Source organism: Ascaphus truei, chromosome 20, assembly GCF_040206685.1.
Source record: "Ascaphus truei isolate aAscTru1 chromosome 20, aAscTru1.hap1, whole genome shotgun sequence".
In the NCBI taxonomy this organism is placed as follows: domain Eukaryota; kingdom Metazoa; phylum Chordata; class Amphibia; order Anura; family Ascaphidae; genus Ascaphus; species Ascaphus truei.
The window spans coordinates 30,771,999-30,792,048 of record NC_134502.1 but is presented as its reverse complement, the minus strand read 5'-3'; the positions used below and the strand labels follow the sequence as shown (position 1 = coordinate 30,792,048).

The window sequence follows — 20,050 nt, the reverse complement described above, 5'->3', positions numbered from 1 at the left end:
ACATCACAATCAAAGTTGCATAAATTATCACTCACCTTATTAATAATTTATTTAAATCCTATACCAAACACGGTCAGAGTTAGCGCCTGGGGAATACACTACAACTTTATAGGGCTTGAGTCAGTGTGTTTTGGATGAAGATGAGAAACACGTAATTCTTAAATGCTGTAGCACATTTGAGACAGGGATTAAACATGCACATGTACACATATACAAGTCCTAATATTCATAATTTCAGACCACAAGCTAGCGAGTTCAAATGAAGTCAAACATACTTAAATAAATTGGGCACAGAGTAAATATTTTCCCACCTATTACTGCTTCACATAACCAACCCTTAATCAAGCCCCTGGTGTCTTACAGAATAACACCACTAAGTGAATATGGGTCGTAGTCTCTACATCTGGAGGTCACTTCAACACAAGAAAGACAGCAATACAATATAATTAATACAAAGACAAGAAACGGATTATTCATAAATTATATTATTATGTACAGAGATTTCCTTAGGTCTCTTCAGTATCACCACCTGAAATTAATCTAGCAGGGGAAAGGTTAAATTATCTGCAAGATGGAGATAGCAAACTTCAGCAAAGTTGTGTAAGTTACTGATTGGGATGGGAGTTGGTGTTTTCCTCCCGGAATTTCTTTCATTACTCCTGATGAAGTCTCCATGGGATTCTGTAGACTGAGTATCACAGGGACTGTTCTGTCTGCTGTGTGAAGAGTATAAAAACCTCTATCAATCTGGGTGTAGTAAACATTACAGGCTGCCATTGTCAGACACGCTGCCCGGCGTTAGGAGAAGCTCCCATGTTGTAGGGTCAACAAGATAAACAGAGAATTATCTCACAAAGACTTATCACTTTGCTGCATACATCTCACTGAGGACGTTTACAAGGGAAGCCTAATGTGGTTCCCTGAGAAAGCTGAGCCTGATACTGACTGACTCTGATCATTGCGGTGGTGGTTATAAGTGATGGTAAGTGTGGGATACTGAGGGAAGTCCCATTATATCTGATTTGCAGGGTTGTGAATTGGCGATATAATAAGAAAAATATGAAGTATATTGTATGACCTTTATTAAAAAAATAGCTGTGTCTCTTTTACATTGGGATCTACAGTGTATGTACAAACATGGATAAAAATTGCTTTAATTCTGTGTATCATTTTTCTCTCATAGTTTTGTTAAATCCAAATAACCCATTAATAAGGTGTTAGTATGTTATGTTTGGGGAAACGTACAGATACAGACGGAGTTCAGTGGGTATCAGAGCCCACCTAGATGGTTAGTAACTGCCACAGTGATTATGAGGAGATATACAGATATAGAAGGCTTTATTGTCCCCTCTGTGTTGGATATTGTGGGATACGTTTGGATATTCTGCACAAACACTGCTGTTAAACCTTATGGAAACTTATATTATGAGTTATCATAAGACACTTTGTGTTATCGGGAAGAACAATGAAGCCTTCTGCATCTTTATCACTGAGAAAGAATATCAATATATGCTAATCAAAAAAACAAAAATTGCAACATTTTACAGTCTCTCCAAATTGCATAAAAATTCTAAACATCATCCAGGTAGACTGATAGTATCGGGGATAAACTCACTCTCAGGACATGCAAGCATATATCTTGACAAAGTTCTAAGGGAGTTTGTTGTGAATCTTCCCTATATACCAGGGACACAACGGAGATCCTCAAAAAACTAGATGGCATTCATGTCCAGCCTAATACATTCTTGGCATCACTGGATGTGGAGTCACTGTATACCAGTATCCTACATCCAGTGAGACTAGCCTCCGTCTACTTTTTTCTGCAAACAAGAGGACAAGCAGTATCAAACCATAATGATTTCATTATGGATTTATTACAATATGTTCTCACTCACAACTATTTTCTGTTCCAAAATAAGTATTATCACCAACTACAAGGCAAGGCCATGGGGACAACATGTGCCCCTACATACGCCAACATATACCTTGGGTGGTGGGAGGAGGTTCATATATTCTGCCAAGAGATGTCACTCCACACCCAACACATCGAATTGTGGTCACGCTACACGACGATGTGCTGGCGTTGTGTAGTTGCACTGCATCACAATTCAAGACCTTTGTAAAGTTTTTAAATAACAACAATTTCAATCTGAAATTAACTAGTGAGATAAACTCTCACAAAATAGTCTTTTTAGACTTGGAGATCTTGAAAGATAAAGATGGACTAATTCAGACCACAGTCCACACTAAGAAAACTGCAACGAATAACCTACTCTTGGCAACTAGCCACCACCCCAAACCCCTAATACAGGGAATCCCTACAGGACAATTCCTAAGAGCAAGGCGGAACTGTTCCACTGATGCCAATTTTGAGGAACAAGCCACAATAATGAGTCGCAAATTCAAACACTGGGGATATAGTCGTAATACTATAGATAAAGCATAGATGAGAGCCAAAACTACAAATCGGAGTAGTTTGCTGTATGATAAAAGGGATCCAAACAGTGGTCCAAATCCTATACATATCATAGGAACATACAACAAACAGTGGCGAGAGATAAAATCTGTAGTCAATACTCATTGGTATATTCTATTAGATTATGTCGATCTGAGAACATCTCTTCTTCCAACCCCCTCTATTACGTATAGACGACCTCAAAATTTAAGTGACACCTTAATACACAGTAATTTCCAGGGGACACAGAAAGACACATGGTTAAAATCTAAGACTGTAGGTTCTTACCGTTGGGGCTCCTGTAAAGTTTGTCCTCTGATTAACACCTCGAAAGATTTTCAAAATTGGAACAATTCTGAGAAGTTCCATATTCAGAAATGTATAAACTGTAAAACAACAGGAATTGTATATTTATCAACATGTAGCTGTGGGGTTAAATATGTAGGCAAAACATCCAGAGAATTTAGGAGGAGAATATTAGAACATGTTAGCGCCATCAAAAACCATAATGATACTCCAATAGCCAGACATGTGAATGCTTTACATGGAGGTAACTCTTCTTGTCTATCCTTTCAAGGGATTAATCATATCACACTAGGAATTAGGAAAGGAGACTTAGACAATGCTCTCCTAAAGTCTGAAGCCAGATGGATATACATTTTGGGCACTATGGCCCCTCAGTGTCTTAACGAAGGGTACACTTACACAGCATTTTTGTAAGTAGTAAATAAGATCTATGCATGAAATAGTCTTCAATAACAGCACTTGCAACCCTAATACGACCACACATCTATGGGGTGGATGTGAATACCATATAATGTAAGGTATCCATTCTACATTCCCTTATGATCTGTTCACTCCATGCATTATTTAGTATAATCCATATTACTGCCTCACATTTCATCAGCCTCGGTCTCGCTATAATCACCATCTCTCAGTGATATATGTAGTTCTTTAATGTGATAACACCATAATTTATAATAATGGTATTCTTTGGACACTCCTCTCTGGTATATTTAATACTCATGTAAATTATTTTAACTTGTTAGAATGTTTATTCTAATTTTATTGAGTTGCCCTCTAAGTATCAGCATATCAGTATACAGCAGCTAATTAATCCAGTGACATATACTTACCTCAGTAAAATCCTATGTTTCCGTTTCTATTATTACGCCTTAATTTACCAAGGTTACCATGGAAACCACAGGATATAAGAAGGAGACACCTAGAGAGGCACGCCCACCCCGATGAAGTTCCTGAAGGGAATGAAACGTGCGTCGGGTTATGATGACATCACTGTCATCTATTTTGTAGCGTGACTGCGACAAAGGTTGCAGTTCTAATTGCCTTATGATACTTTGTATCTTGTAGCTAGCTAAAAAGATGTGGACCGATCAGAAATCCACTAGCAGCTAGAATCTTGCTTATAACGTATGTTAAAAGACGATATCAAGAGTGGCTTATACACGAGGATTACGGGGAGTAGCTGTGAGAGTTCTATATGGAGTGGACAAGGTATACTCACAAGTTATAACCAGCCGTGAACTCACAGCTCCCACAAATATCCCAGGTACACTATGCATATATATGTAGTAGCTTTGGGAGTTCTATACGGAGCGGACACGGTATACTCACAAGTTATAACCAGCCGTGAACTCACAGCTCCCACAGATATCCCAGGTACACTATGCATATATATGTAGTAGCTTTGGGAGTTCTATAAGGAGCGGACAAGGTATACTCACAAGTTATAACCAGCTGTGAACTCACAGCTTCCACAAATATCCCAGGTACATTATACATATATATGGAGTAGCTTTGGGAGTTCTATACGGAGCGGACAAGGTATACTCACAAGTTATAACCAGCCGTGAACTCACAGCTCCCACAAATATCCCAGGTACATTATACATATATATGGAGTAGCTTTGGGAGTTCTATACGGAGCGGACAAGGTATACTCACAAGTTATAACCAGCCGTGAACTCACAGCTCCCACAAATATCCCAGGTTCATTATACATATATATGGAGTAGCTTTGGGCATCAACCGTACTACATATGGTGGTAAGGGTGGATTAAATATCTCCAATCCATAAACAACTAAATATACAAATATGTATACTTAGTCATTGAGCCATTGTATACCGTTTGTTTACATAGCCTCTTAAGGTCTGCAATTAAGTAACGACATCAGAGGCTCCACGTGCATGTTTAACATAATGTATGCTGTGATCCATCAGTAATCCTCTAAGTAACCTGTCGACCCCTGAAGAAGTCATCATAGATGACGAAACGCGTAGGGCGTGGCTAAAGCAGAGGAGGCACTATTCCCAATGAGAGCACTATTGCGGATTGAGAGGAACGCAGATTGTGAGAGGCTCAGCGAAACAGAACAGTGGATACATCTCTGGCTCCCTTGGTGGTACAGCAGCTAGTAGCAGGCAAGCGAGGGCTCGGTTTCCTGGCGGGACTTCCGTTTTGCGGGACACCAGACCGGGTGAACGTCACTTCCGGTAGAAGGAGACCGCGCACTAGAGGACACCATTGCTGGCTCGAACGCTACCACTGGCATATAAGGGCCTATCTCATAACTGCATTTTAAAACCGTTATACTTGTGAGTGGGCATTTGTCTGTTTTTAATGTTCCATAAAATCATTGTTATACTTTAATGCACTAGGTGTGCGCCTGTTTTTTTTTCTTTTCATACAAATATGTATACTTAGTCATTGAGCCATTGTATACCGTTTGTTTACATAGCCTCTTAAGGTCTGCTATTAAGTAACGACATCAGAGGCTCCACGTGCATGTTTAACATTATGTATGCTGTGATCCATCAGTAATCCTCTAAGTAACCTGTCGAAATTATATTCAAACTACCTTTGAAGCAAGAGATGTTGCAAACTGTTTGCAACATTTGTTACTAAACAAGTTACGCAGGGTAAACATTGTATGCTGACCCCACTGAAAAAGGGGTCACGCAGGTCACCATCATATGCTCAATTTTATTACCAGGGATATATGGTTAATTCCATTATAATTGGCACGTTATTTATCACAGATACCTGGTGGATATACATGATCACTATACTCCTCTTACACTTTACTTATTAGGGTGCACTTCACCTCATTTAATATTACTTTGATTAATCACACATCCATTTTCCCTGTGTACTGCACCGACACACTTTATTCGAGCAAATACCCGGTATGTACCTGGCAGATACCTGGAATGCGCCGCTCCTCACCTCTGACAAGCCCTGTTGCATTTGCCTTCCCAGCCTGGGTTCATGCCTGGCTGACGGGCGGCTTATCTGTTAAATGATAATGATTAGGATTTAATAGGCTGCAATGCTTCGCGTGTCTACCAGATGGCATAAATTCATGAATTGTAATGCAGTATATATACATGTACTGTGCAGTATTGCAGCCAGCGGGAATAAAATGCTTCAATCCCTGCCGGAAAATAACTCAATGCACTCGGGCAGAAAACAGTCACAAACCTCAATACACCCGGGTATACCCGAATTCGTGGGACTAGCCGAGCTCGAATAAAGTGTGTCGCCAGTGTATATGTGCATATCTGTTACTTAAAACATATGATGGCTATCAACTCATGACCCGAGAAGGCAAATCATTATCAATCTATCTATGTTCATACACAGGATTGTATTGATTCGCTAGTTGTTAAAATAGGTTTTAAACATTTGTTGTGCTAATTAAATAAAATGATGTATTAGTGGAGATGAATCTTCATCTCTTAAAGGAAAAGGAAAAAATAAATAGAGTTCACTTTATAGGCTGAGTGCCCGCATTATAGGGATCACTTTGCTCCATTTTGCTTTATGAGGAGATGTACAGATGTAGAAGGCTTTATTGTCCCCTCTGTGTTGGATATTGTGGGATACGTTGGGATATTCTGCACTAACACTGCCATTAAACTCTATGGAAACTTATATTATGAGTTATCATCAGACACTTTGTGTTATCGGGAGGAACCAGGAAGCCTTCTGCATCTGTACTCATTATTCCAGACAATAGACGTTTTCTATCTAGAAGATGTTTTTTAAGACTGAACAGTTATTCATGGAGAGAGGGAGCTATGCATATATCGACGGTAAAGGATTTCCATAAGTACTGTATGGGGCAGTGGGGGAACAAGGGGTTTAGGAGAACGAGAGCAGTAAAGACTAAAGGAGAATAAAGGAGACACTTGTGAGCACAGAGAAGGGGTAACAGCAAAGGCATAAAGGGAGGGACAGTGGCATGGGTTATTTTACAACCTTTAACCCCATCTCATCTCATGATATCCCAAGTATCGAAAAAGTAATTTGTATTTACTCTGTTAACAGGCGATGCTGGGGAAGAATCAAACCATAGTCACAGAATTCCTGCTTCTTGGATTCCAGACTCTTCACAGCTCCAAGATTTTACTCTTCTCTCTGTTCCTCGTGATTTACATTATGACCTTAAGTAGTAATCTCCTGATAATCGCATTGGTGTCAACCAGTCACCAACTCCACTCTCCCATGTATTTCTTCCTTGCCCACTTGTCCTTATCCGACATCCTGCTCACCACGGTTTTTGTCCCCAACATGCTACGCCTCATATGGGGAGAAGGTGGCACCATGTCTGTTGCTGGCTGCATCAGTCAACTTCACTTCTATTTTTGCTCCGGGGCTGCAGAGAGTCTCCTCCTCACAGTGATGTCCTACGACCGATACCTGGCCATCTGTCACCCGTTGCATTACACCACCATTATGAATTTTAAGCTTCACCTTCAGCTTGTTGTCTGGTCTTGGCTTTTAGGTTTTATGTTTACATTCCTCTTAATTCTTCCGACCAGTCAGTTACAGTTCTGTGGCCCCAATGTCATTGACCATATCTTCTGTGATTTCGCTCCGCTTCAAAAACACTCGTGCTCAGACACCCCCTTCTTAGATATTGAAGTCTTTGTGCTAACCTTCCCTGTAATCCTCTTTCCCTTTGTGTTCATCATTGTGACCTACATATATATCTTCCTCACCATCGTCAGGATCCCCTCCACCACAGGGAGACAGAAAGCCTTCTCCACCTGCAGCTCCCACCTCACAGTTGTTTGCACATATTATGGAACACTGATTATTATTTATGTTGTTCCATCCGGGGGACATTCATTTAACATAAACAAGGTCTTATCTCTGCTATACACAGTGGTGACTCCCTTCTTCAACCCCATTATATACAGCCTGAGGAACCATGAGATCAGGACAGCTCTGAGGAGAAAGTTTCAATATTCAACAGATTTCTGGCATGAAAGGACAGGGAGGTAACCCAACATATGAACCTCTTTGTACTGTATAGATGATAAGATTAATATTTAATTTGTGTAGGGACCTCGGGAGTAGTCCTGCTTAGTTTGATGACAGATGACCTCTTCCTGATAAGATATGACTCAGGATGTCCTGCCTCCCCAATGGGAAGATGCACTGTATAGTTAGATGATCAGAAAGCTGTGTGCTGGTATCGGTACATCTCGGTAACTACTCCCAGATAGGGTCTGCCTCTCCACCTGCTCCCAGCCAGCATCAGCTATCTTTCTCCTAACAGCCCCTTGCTCCTTAAACGCTCCCCTTTGGTAAAGTCCTGCATACTTCTACCCCTACAGACTGCCTCACTAAGGCCAACCTGGGTGATTTCCTGCACTCCTCCTTCCCCTCGATGGATCCGTCCTGTCCTTCACTGGCCCCTGCTCATCCAATGGGCTAAGTCTCTCTGTGGGATGGGAAGGCCTACTCCACCACCCCTCCTTCAGTGATGACCCCACAGTCCGCTGCTCACCCTCACACCCACTGCCTAAAGCTAGCTGTAGGCCGATGCCACCACTCCTCACAGGCCCCTTACTCCCTCTGCCTGGCGCTGCAGCAAGGGACCTCCAGCACTCATCCCACCTCTGTGATCTCTCCATCTTTGGTTATCTCCATGGCAGCCTCCTCAAGACTGACGATACTCTCCAGGCCGCACCACTTCTTTCCATCTCTTATCTCAGGTTGGTCAGCCAGATGTCTTCAATGACTGCATCTTCCTTTGGAGCTCCCGACCTATTTCTTCTACTCCTCTCGTGGACCATGATCCCGGAATCCCAACTGTACTGGGGCTGCTTCTTCTGGACCAGTCAAGAAATGAAGAGCTAGGATCAGGCTGCACACCTCACTAATATAACTATCTACCCGTTTACCAACCCCTCACCTCTATTCCCCACTAGCAACAATCAGGCCCTCCTCCCCACCACTCGACCGGCAGTCATGTTGCCCTTCACCTATCTGCTCGGAGGCCTGGCTTTATTGGGCGTGAGTCAGTGTGTTTGGGATGATGATGACACACACGTAATTATTATAGGCTGTCCCACATTTGAGGCAGGCGTTAAACATGCACACGTACACTTATACAACTCCTAATTATCATGTTTCGACCACAAGCTAGCGACTTCAAATGAGGACATACATACTTAAAAAAAAATGGGCACTGAGTTAATATTATCCCACCTATTATTGCGTCACATAACCAACTCTTAATAATGCCCCAGGAGTATTATAGAATAACACCCCTAAATAAATATGGGTCGTATTCTTTACATCTTGAGGTCTCATCAACACAAGAAAGACAGCAACACAATATTAGTAATTCAAAGAGAAGCCACTGGTTCTTCATAAATTATATTATTATGTACAGAGCTTTTCAAACATCTCAGGTCTCTTCAGTATCCCCACCTGAAGTTAATCTAACAGGGGAAAGGATCAATTATCTGCAAGATGGAGATAGCAAACTTCACCAAAGTTGTGTAAGTTACTGATTGGGATGGGAGTTGGTGTTTTCCTCTTGGAATTACTTTAAAATCATCCTGATGAAGTCTCCATGGAGTTTTATACAATGATTATCACAGGGACTGTTCTCTCTACTGTATGAAGAGTATAAAAACCTCTATCAATCTGGGTGTAGTAAACATTACAGCCTGCCATTGTCAGGCACGCTGCCCGGCATTAGAAGATGCTCCCATATTGTAGGGCCAACAAGAAGCACAGAGAATTATACCACAAAGACTTATCACGATGCTGCATACATCTAACTGAGGACGTTTACAAGGGAAGGCTAATGTGGTTCCCTGAGAAAGCCGAGCCTGATACTGACTGAGTCTAATCATTGCTGTGGTGGTTATTGATGATGGTAAGTGTGGGATACAGAGGGAAGTCACATTATATCTGATTTACAAGGTTGTGAATTGGCGATATAATAAGGAAAATATGAAGTATATTGTATGACCTTTATAAAAAAAATAGCTGTATCTATTTTACATTGGGATCTAAGTACCAACATGGATAAAAAAATTACTTTTATTCTGTGTATCATTTTTTCTCATAGTTTTGTTAAATGCAAATAACCCATTAGTCAGGTATAAGTATGTTATGTTTGGGGAGCGTACAGATATAGCAAGAGTCCAGTGGGTATCAGAGCCTACCAGGATGGTTTGTAACCGCCACAGTGTTTATGAGGAGATGTACAGATGTAGAAGGCTTTATTGTCCCCTCTGTGTTGGATATTGTGGGATACGATGGGATATTCTGCACTAACACTGCCATTAAACCCTATGGAAACTTATATTATGAGTTATCATAAGAGAGTTTGTGTTATCGGGAGGAACAATGAAGCCTTCTACATCTGTACTCATTATTCCAGACTATAGACCTGTTCTTTCTAGAAGATGTAGATTTTTTCTAGAAGGAATGTAAATGAGACAGTTGGGAGAAGAGTGAAAGTGTTAAAGCAAATGCATAAAGGGAGGGACAGTGGAATGGGTTCTTTTACAGCCTTTAACCACATCTCATCTCAGGATATCACGAGTATCAAATAAGTAATTTGTGTTTACTCCATGATCAGGCGATCCTGGGGAAGAATCACACCATAGTCACAGAATTCCTGCTTCTTGGATTCCAGAATCTTCACAACTTCAAGATTTTACTCTTCACTGGGCTCCTCGTGATTTACATTATGACCATAAGTAGTAATCTCCTGATCATCGCATTGGTGTCAACCAGTCACCAACTCCACTCTCCCATGTACTTCTTCCTTGCCCACTTGTCCCTAACTGACATCCTGCTCACCACGGTGATTGTCCCAAACATGCTACGCCTCATATGGGGAGAAGGTGGCACCATGTCTGTTGCTGGCTGCATCAGTCAGTTTCACTTCTTTGCTTTCTCTGTGACTACAGAGTGTTTCCTTCTCACCGTGATGTCCTACGACCGATACCTGGCCATCTGTCACCCATTGCGTTACAACACCATTATGAATTTTAAGCTTCGCCTGCAGCTGGTCTTCTTGGCTTGGCTCTTAGGATTTATGTTTACATTACTTGTAAGTCTTCCAATCAGTCAGTTACAGTTCTGTGGCTCCAATGTTATTGACCATATCTTCTGTGATTTTGCCCCTCTTCTAAAACACTCTTGCTCCGACACCTCCTTCTTTGAAATTGAAGACTTTGTGCTAGCCTTCCCTGTAGCCCTCTTTCCATTTGTGTTCATCATTGTGACCTACATATGTATCTCCCTCACCATCCTCAGGATCCCCTCCACCACTGGGAGACATAAAGCCTTCTCCACCTGCAGCTCCCACCTCACGGTTGTTTGCACATATTATGGGACTCTTATTATTATTTATGTTGTTCCATCCAGGGAAGACTCATTTACCATAAACAGGGTCTTATCTCTGCTGTTTACGGTGGTGACTCCCTTCTTCAACCCCTTAATATACAGCCTGAGGAACCAGGAGATCGGGGCAGCTCTGAGGAGAAAATTTCAATTTTTAACAGGTTTCTGGAAAGAAAGGAGAGGGAGGTAACCCAACATATGAACCTCTTTGTACTGTATAGAAAGTAAGATGATTTAATTTGTGTAGGGACCTCAGGAGTAGTCACTGCTTAGTTTGATGACAGATGACCTCTTCCTGCTAAGATATGACTCGGGATGTCCTGCCTCCCCAGCACTGTATAGTTAGATGATCAGAAAGCTGTGATCTGGTAACGGTACATGTACAGATGTAGAAAAGGTTATTACTCTCACTCTGTGATATTCTGCGTTATCAGTGCCATTAAATCCTATGGAAACTCTGCTTTATAACCTGAAAATCTATGTGATCAGTAGGTAAAATAAAGCTTGCTACATACGTACCATAGTCTCACCATGCCTTGTATATTCCATGTATTAAAGTCCATCTGTATTATTGTCACTAGAGATAATCATTTTATAGCTATCATTAATATAGATAAGACAATTCTAGGTTGTTATCATATACAGTAGATAGTAATAACAACATTATATGTATTTATATAATTCATTTATATGTTTAAAGCGTAGACCTTATTGTTAATATTATTTATATCGTTATTAATATTATTTATATTAGTATTTATATTAGTATCGATCACACCAGCAATATGTATATTAATATATAGAATATTCTGCACTTTTATATCCACTTTATGTTATTATTGTGTGCAGGAATAGCTTTGAATAAGGCTTTCTATTTAATGCATTTATAGACGATGGATCCATTAGAAAAAGTAGAAATGGTCTATACACATCCACATGGACGTAACCTCCAAACACGTCCCTTATTTCCGTGCTTGTATTTTTCAATAAGGCATTGTGCATTATATTCAGTAAGTGAATGAATGGTAATTTCCATTCAGAGAATATAGCAAATAGTAGAATTCCCTAGGACAGGTATAGCTGTGGATCAAAAAGTGTCTAGAAAGGACACAATTGGATGAAGGAAAAAGATGAATAATCAATAATTCTTTTTCCTTCCTTGAAATGACTTCAGGTTGGAAGTGGATGTGCCCTTTGCAAAGTGTCCATAAATCAGCACTCCTTTTATGGACTGGTTATTGAAGTAAGGATAATCCTTACCAGGCGCTAACTCTTCTGAGAGTATGAAGCAGCCAGGCACATGAATTTAGCCTACACAATTTCCTCTTAAGCTATAATAGTTCATAACCTCAGCCCATAACGATGAGTTCAAACTCACAGAGAATCATACGTTGCTATGTAGTGGTTCCCCTAGTATAAGTATGGAGCTGTCATTTCTTGCGGGATACATCTAGTGTGCCGGTCCGCAAAATACTATGGATTGGAAAGAAGCAGGAAGCTGATCCGCTGCACCACCAAAAAATGGAAGAGAAAGAGGCTGACTGAATGAAAACATCGTCAATGTATTGCTTCATGGTAAAAAACGGAGAACAGATGATCACACTGACATGTTTGCGCTGTGCGCTTTATCAAAGACACTTTGAAAACCCCTAAAGACTGGCCAACCTGGGTGATTACCTGCGCTCCTCTCTCCCCTAGCTGGATCTGTCCTGTCTCTCGCAGCCCTATGCCCACCTGTTGGCTTTAGTCTTTCCGGGGGATGACCTACTGCCCCACAACTTCTCCAGCCATGCCCCCACTGTCCACTGCTCACCCTCACATCCACCGCCTATAGCTGACTGCATGCCGATGCTACCACTCCGCACTTGTCTGCTGAAAAATGTGGCGCTCCGTCGTGCTTCCTCGCGTGTGCGCTCACACGCACAATGGCCGGCCTCATAGATCCCCCGCCTTTAGTTAGAGCCACTAGCGCCGTCGCACCCGCTGGCTCTCGCACCATGGCTGCGGCCTTACTCCCTCTGCTGACACTGCAGCAAGGGACCTTTGGCAATCCTCCCACCCCAGCTATCTATCCATCTTTACTTACCTCCATTACTGCCAGCCTACGACCAAGGATACTCTCCAGCTGCCAGGCTGCACCTCTTCTTTCCATCTCTTTCCTCAGGTTGGTCAGCCAGGCCTCCTCCATGACCGCATCTTCCACCAGAGCGACCGCCTGACCAACTTTTGCTGCACCTCTGCTGGACCATGGACCGGTCCGTAAATGATGAGGTAGGATCAGGCTGCACACCTCATTAATAGGACTTTCTACCCCCTCACCAACACCTCAACTCTATTCCCCAACTAGCAACAATCAGGCTGTCTTCCTCACCACTCGACCGGCAGTCATGTTGCCCTTCAACCTATATGCTCGAGGGCCAGGCTTTATAGTGCTTGAATCAGTTTTGGATGATGATGATGAGACACGTAATCTTATAGGCTGTAGCACATTTGAGACAGGCATTAAACATGCACATGTAAACATATACAAGTCCTAATTTTCATCATTTTCGACCACAAGCAAGTGACTTGAAATGAAGTCATACATACTTAAATAATGTAGGCACAGGGTTAATATTTTCCCACCTATTATTTCGTCACATAACCAACTCTTAATCAAGTTCCTGGTTTATTACAGAATAACTCCACTAAGTAAATATGGGTCGTAGTCTCTACATCTGGAGGTCACATCAACAGAAGAAAGACATTGACAAAATATAAGTAATACAAAGAGAAGCAACTGGTGTCACGGGAGACAAGGCCATTTACACCTTTTTAGCCGGGATCATTCACTGAGCAAAACAAGGTAATGAAATAAATTAAAGTTTATTCGCACGAATTCGCTTACACACAATGAAACTCAAAATTCAGACAGAAAGACACACTTACTGGGGGTCTGGGGTCAAAAACTAGACTCTCCTAGGTGCAGGGAACTCTAAATAAGAGTTTTACCCTGACCGGGACATAGCCCGGAATCTCCTGGTTCACAAATCGGCGTGAAGTTCCACACGCCACTGCTCCCTTCTCTTCTGAGAACTTGGACTTTCCTGACCGCGAGCTTCCACCGATCCTCTGGAACTCATATTGGCATGAAATCACAGCCTCGTCCACTGTGTTCGATTTTGAGACCTTGGGCGCAAATGTCGGGACTTCGTTTTTGGCAGGCTTTTCTGGCTTGAAATCGAAAGCCGGTTGCTCTGCTATTTGCGCAAGAGCAGATTTGAAAAGCCCACCCGCGCTCTTTCTACCGGAGAACTCAAATCTCATTGGCTCACAGGTTCTTTATAGTATTCTGAGTTTCATTCATGAAACTCAGCAGCCAATCATCACGTGGGAAAATTCCCAGCAACCAACCAGAGCCAAGCCGTTAAGAAAATCAGGGTCAGCGGGAAATATAAAATAGCCAGGAGACATGAGCAAGCCTGGCAATATCAATGCCACACAGTGGAACAGGCTCCTCCAGGTCTGGCAGATCAAGTGGCATCCCGCAGGGCTGCCATTGATCTCCGGACCTGGTACTGCACCTTGCCCCACTGACCAAATGCTATTCTCCCCTCTGGGCATCCTCTGGTTTCTTTGAACTCCAATGTCCAGCAGACTTACTGGCGCCCATGGGTTAGCCCTGGCACTCTGTTTGGGTATCGTTCCTAAAGTCTCAAGCACATTACTTTATAATACGTTAATAAAAAGTGGTTTTGATACACTCCTAAGTTCCTGGTTATGGGTAATAGAAAAAGAAAGATGTACTTTTATTCCTATCAGACTTATTCCCGGTACATTATCTTTTGGGATTTAATCTGAGAGTCCCCCTTCAACCTTATATATGGTTGGGGCACCCACAAACCCAATACAGGTTCTGGGTAACTTGGGCACTAGCTGGGGTACCCCCTTAACCCAGGGATCCCCTCAGCTACAGGGACACTTGTTCATCCCTGTGCCTCATGGTTACACCCCATTTGGCCACCCCCTGCTCTCACCTGGGAAGCGAGGGGTTAACTGGAATGATGTCCAGTACTGTAGTTATGCCCTTGCTTCAGCACCAACTGTGTATCCCCCTGTGAATATGTATTTTTCCCATTCCAGTGTCTACCCCAACACATACACTGGGATCTATGCGGGAGGGAAAGGGTTAATGTTAATTTTGTGTTTATGGCCCTTTGTCCCTTTTCCCGCCCTTGCAGGCTCCATTTTGCAGTCTCTCCATAGGTCGCCATTATAGCCCGTATAACGCAGGTGGCGCTCGAGAGGAGGAGCAGTGGTTCCCCACTGAAAGGGAATGGAGTAATGAAGTTCAATGGGGATTCCTGGAAGCCAACCTCCGGAGATGAGCTGGCAGCCAGCCAGACCGCAAAACCGCAAGAGCGGAAACATTGTCAAAAAAAAGCTTTGGTCGCGCAATTGGCGTGGGAACTAGGGCCTCGGTCAAGTTCACGGCCAATTGGCGTGGGAACTTCTGTTCTAGGGCACCTAGAAATAAAATGCCTTTTGTCCCTAGATGTTAGGAAACCCCTCCCTTCACCACAACAGGGTCCAGCAATTAATGGCGGCGAGAAAGGGTCGCACCGGCCAGGAGGGTCCTACAATTGACCGTAATGGCGGAGAAAGCCGCGTGGCTTTCAAACACTAAGTGTGAAACAAGGTAAACTGCAAACCCATAACTCCGGTTCCGTGGGGACCCGAGGGTTGGGATTTGGCAAGGATGTAGTCACTGCTCTGGCATGACTGCATGGCAATTTCCAGCACTCTCCCCTCAAACGAAAGGAGTAGGGTTAACTGTAAAAACGTGTGTGTTTCCCATTAACTTCAATGGTAGCGGAGGTCCCATTGAATCCTTTGGCGGCGCCGGCCCATGCATTGCCTATGGAGGCACCGGCAATATTGATTCTAATGGAAGAAAGCCGCGTGGTTTTGAAACGGCTAAGTCCGAAAGTGTGTAAAGTTAAAACCCATATCCCCGGTTCTGTGAGAACCAGAGGGCTGGGATTTTGGTAGCATGTAGTCACTGCTCCGGCATGACTGCATGGCAATTTCCAGCCATCTCCGATCAACAAGCCGGAGTATGGGTAAATGTGAAAAAAAAGGTTTTCCCATTGACTTCAATGGCGGAGTTACTACATTGAAAGCCTATAGCGGCGGAGCCCATTGATTTCAATGGGAGAGTGAAACGCAGTGATTTCTTTTAGCTTATAGCGGAGAATCCTGCATTAAAGTTAATAGGGGATTTTAACTTATTTTTGGTATCTCCGGTTCTGGGGGTCATGGAAGACTGATATTTGGCCACTATGGCAAAGGTCCTCCGGCATAAGGACCTGGAAAATTTCAGCCCGCTCAGACCCACAGAACAAATTATTTTAATATGTGTAGATATTAAAGAATATACTGTTTTGCAAGGCTGGTAAAAAAGCCCGGGAAAGTTTTAGACGCTCAATGTTAGAGGATGGGGCTGAAACTCCATATAAACGAGTGTAAGCCCTATATCCAGTGTCTTTCGTGATGTCTTCATTTGAACATGTATTGCTGAATGAATTGCCCATCCTGTACCTGATTGCTTCATTGTCCAACCCCTAAGTAAGTGTATATTTTGTCCGTTATTTTTACCATCTTGTGTGTTCACCTATTTAAGGAATAAACTATATTTATTATATCTAAGTCGTGTTCAATTCAACCCAGATATTTTGTGTATATCATCACTAGCAACCGTGACATTCATTCTTCTTTCTGGGCTGTGCTGAAGCAGGGAATCCTAGTGGGGAGTCGCGCTTGCATTTTCAAGGGGAGGTATTGCCGGGACAATGTGCCTTCATGTATCCGAGAATTAAGCATGATTCCTGGGTACATTTTTAGAGGAACCGACAACTCCGGACCCAACCTCCTAGACACATTCTGACAACAATTCTTCTGCAAAATCCCCCTTGAAACGTATCCCGTAGCAATCCCTACTCGCTGACACGCCCGTAAAGGTAAAAACACAAAAAGTACTTTTACTATATACAGCATGTGGAAACACTGTTGCTGGGCCCAAGAGCTAACTCTCTTAAATCCTTATACACGGATCAGGGGTAACTAAAATGGGCTTAACCTTTATTTGAGAGCCTGGTTACCCCCTACCATCACAACTGGTCCTTTAAATTATATTATTATGTACAGAGCTTTAAAAACATCTCAGGTCTCTTCAGTATCCCAACCTGAAATTAATCTAGCAGGGGAAAGGTTAAATTATCTGCAAGGTGGAGATACCAAACCTGCAGCAAAGCTCTGTAAGTTACTGATTGGGATGGGAGTTGGTGTTTTCCTCCCGGAATGACTTTCAATCCTCCTGATGAAGTCTCCATGGGATTCTGTACACTGAGTATCACAGGGAATGTTCTGTCTACTGTGTGAAGAGTATAAAAACCTCTATCAATCAGGGTGTAGTAAAAATTACAGCCTGACATTGTCAGACACGCTGCCCGGCGTTAGGAGAAGCTCCAATATTGTAGGGTCAACAAGAAGCACAGAGAATTATATCACAAAGACTTATCACAAATGTGGTTCCCTGAGAAAGCTGAGCCTGACACTGACAGAGTCTATTCATTACTGTGGGGGTTATAAGTGATGGTAAGTGTGAGATATTGAGGGAAGTCACATTAATCTGATTTGTAGGGTGGTGAATTGGTGATATAATAAGGAACATTTGAAGTATCTAACCTTTATTGAAAAATAGCTGTGTTGATTTTACATTGGGATCTATGTAGCAACGTAACAAAAAATTGCTTTGATTCTGTGTATTATTATTTTTTCAGAGGTTTGTTAACTGCAAATAACCCATTAATCAAGTGTTATAATGCTATGTTTGGGGAGACGTACAGATACAGCAGGAGTTCAGTGTATATAAGAGCCTGGCCAAGATGGTTAGAAAATGCCACAGTATTTATGAGGCGATGTACAGATGTAGAAGGCTTTATTGTCCCCTCTGTGTTGGATATGGTGGGATACAGTATGTTGGGATACTGCTGAACTCCGTGGAAACGCTTATATTATTATGTTATGGAAAGGAACAATGAAGCCTTCTGCATCTCTACTCATGATCCAGATTATGGAAATGTTCTATCTAGAAGTTGTTTTTCTGGACTTAACATGAAAGCATGGAGATAGGACACGTTGCATTTATCCACAGGTATGTGGCAGTGAGGAAATATGGGGTATTGGAGAAGGGGAGTAGTAGAGATCAAGGGAGTGTAAGGGAACCAGTTTTGAGCAGAGTGAAGGGGTGACAGCAATGGGTTATTTAAAGACCTTTAATCACATCTCATCTCAAGATATCAAAAGTATCAGAAGAAGTAATTTGTGTTTACTCTGTTAACAGGCGATGCTAGGGAAGAATCAAACAATAGTCACAGAATTCCTGCTTCTTGGATTCCAGACTCTTCACAACTTTAAGATTTTACTATTCACTGTGTTCCTCGTGACTTACATTATGACCATAAGTAGTAATCTCCTGATCATCACATTGGTGTCAACCAGTCACAAACTCAACTCTCCCATGTACTTCTTCCTTGCCCATTTGTCCATATCCGACATCCTGCTCACCATGGTTATTGTGCCCAATATGCTACGCCTCATATGGGGAGAAGGTGGCACCATGTCTGTTGCTGGCTGCATTAGTCAACTTCACTTCTTTGCTTACTCTGTGGCTGCAGAGAGTCTCCTTCTCACAGTGATGTCCTACGACCGTTTCCTGGCCATCTGTCACCCGTTGCATTACACCACCATTATGAATTTCAAGTTTTGCTTGCAGCTGGTCATCTGGTCTTGGTTGTTAGGTTTTGTGGTGACATTAATTTTAGTTCTTCCGATCAGTCAATTACAGTTCTGTGTCCCCAATGTCATTGACCATTTCTTCTGTGATTTGACACCTCTTCTAAAACACTCGTGCTCAGACACCTACTTCATAGAAATTGAAGACTGTGTGCTATCCATCCCAGTATCCCTCTTGCCATTTGTGTTTATCATTGGGTCCTACGTGTGTATCTTCCTCAGCATCCTCAGGATCCCCTCCACCACTGGGAGACAGAAAGCCTTCTCCACCTGCAGCTCCCATCTCACAGTTGTTTGCACATATTATGGGACTCTGATTATTATTTATGTTGTTCCATCCAGAGGACATTCATTTAACATAAACAAGGTCTTATCTCTGCTGTTTACGGTGGTGACTCCCTTCTTCAACCCCATAATATACAGCCTGAGGAACAAGGAGATCGGGGAAGCCCTGAGGAGAAGGTTTCACTATTCAACAGATTTCTGGCATGAAAGGAGAGGGAGGTAACCCAACGTATGAACCTCTTTCTACTGTATAGAAAGTAAGATGATTGATATTGAATTGGTTTCAGGACCTCGGGAGTAGTAATGGCTTAGTTTGATGACAAATGACTTCTTACTAATAAAACTGAATCCTGGCTTTCCTGTTTCCCCAATGAGAAGATGTATTGTAGTGTTTACTGTACATGATCAGAGAGCTGTGTGCTAGATTTGTCACATGTACAGTACTGTATATATAAGAATATATTAAGAAGTCTTCCAACAACTTTAAGTCAGATCTTTCTAGGTCCAACCAACGACTTGAAGCACCACATTTTATTACAACTTTTTATGGGTCAGCACATGGAATACATAAGATGCTTAGCAAACGTTTGGAGCATACTTCTGTGTGATCTTCATATAGGACCAATCCTACCTCAGAAGGCCCTTAATTTACAGAAAGGCTAGGAATAGAGTATTAAGAACACTTTAGCACCTACAGATGCAGCCACCTGTATCTGATCACTTGCCTGGGTAAGCACTAAGGCATCTCACTGTAAATGCCTCAACATTTCTGTGAGATTCTGCTCCAAGG

At 42.3% G+C, this 20,050-nt stretch overlaps 3 protein-coding genes across 3 annotated transcripts; all 3 read left to right on the top strand.

The window, feature by feature from the left end:
- Positions 1 to 6,810: 6,810 nt before the first annotated feature.
- On the top strand, positions 6,811 to 7,767 carry LOC142471165 (olfactory receptor 6F1-like). Its single transcript, XM_075577953.1, has one exon. It carries the CDS (start codon positions 6,811 to 6,813, stop codon positions 7,765 to 7,767), a length of 957 nt encoding a protein of 318 aa, XP_075434068.1.
- Positions 7,768 to 10,465: 2,698 nt separating this feature from the next.
- Positions 10,466 to 11,357, top strand: LOC142471418 (olfactory receptor 6J1-like). The gene has a single exon (XM_075578224.1). It carries the CDS (start codon positions 10,481 to 10,483, stop codon positions 11,327 to 11,329), a length of 849 nt encoding a protein of 282 aa, XP_075434339.1. The 5' UTR covers positions 10,466 to 10,480; the 3' UTR covers positions 11,330 to 11,357.
- Positions 11,358 to 18,526: 7,169 nt separating this feature from the next.
- On the top strand, positions 18,527 to 19,483 carry LOC142471164 (olfactory receptor 11A1-like). Its single transcript, XM_075577952.1, has one exon. It carries the CDS (start codon positions 18,527 to 18,529, stop codon positions 19,481 to 19,483), a length of 957 nt encoding a protein of 318 aa, XP_075434067.1.
- The last annotated feature ends 567 nt before the right edge of the window (positions 19,484 to 20,050 follow it).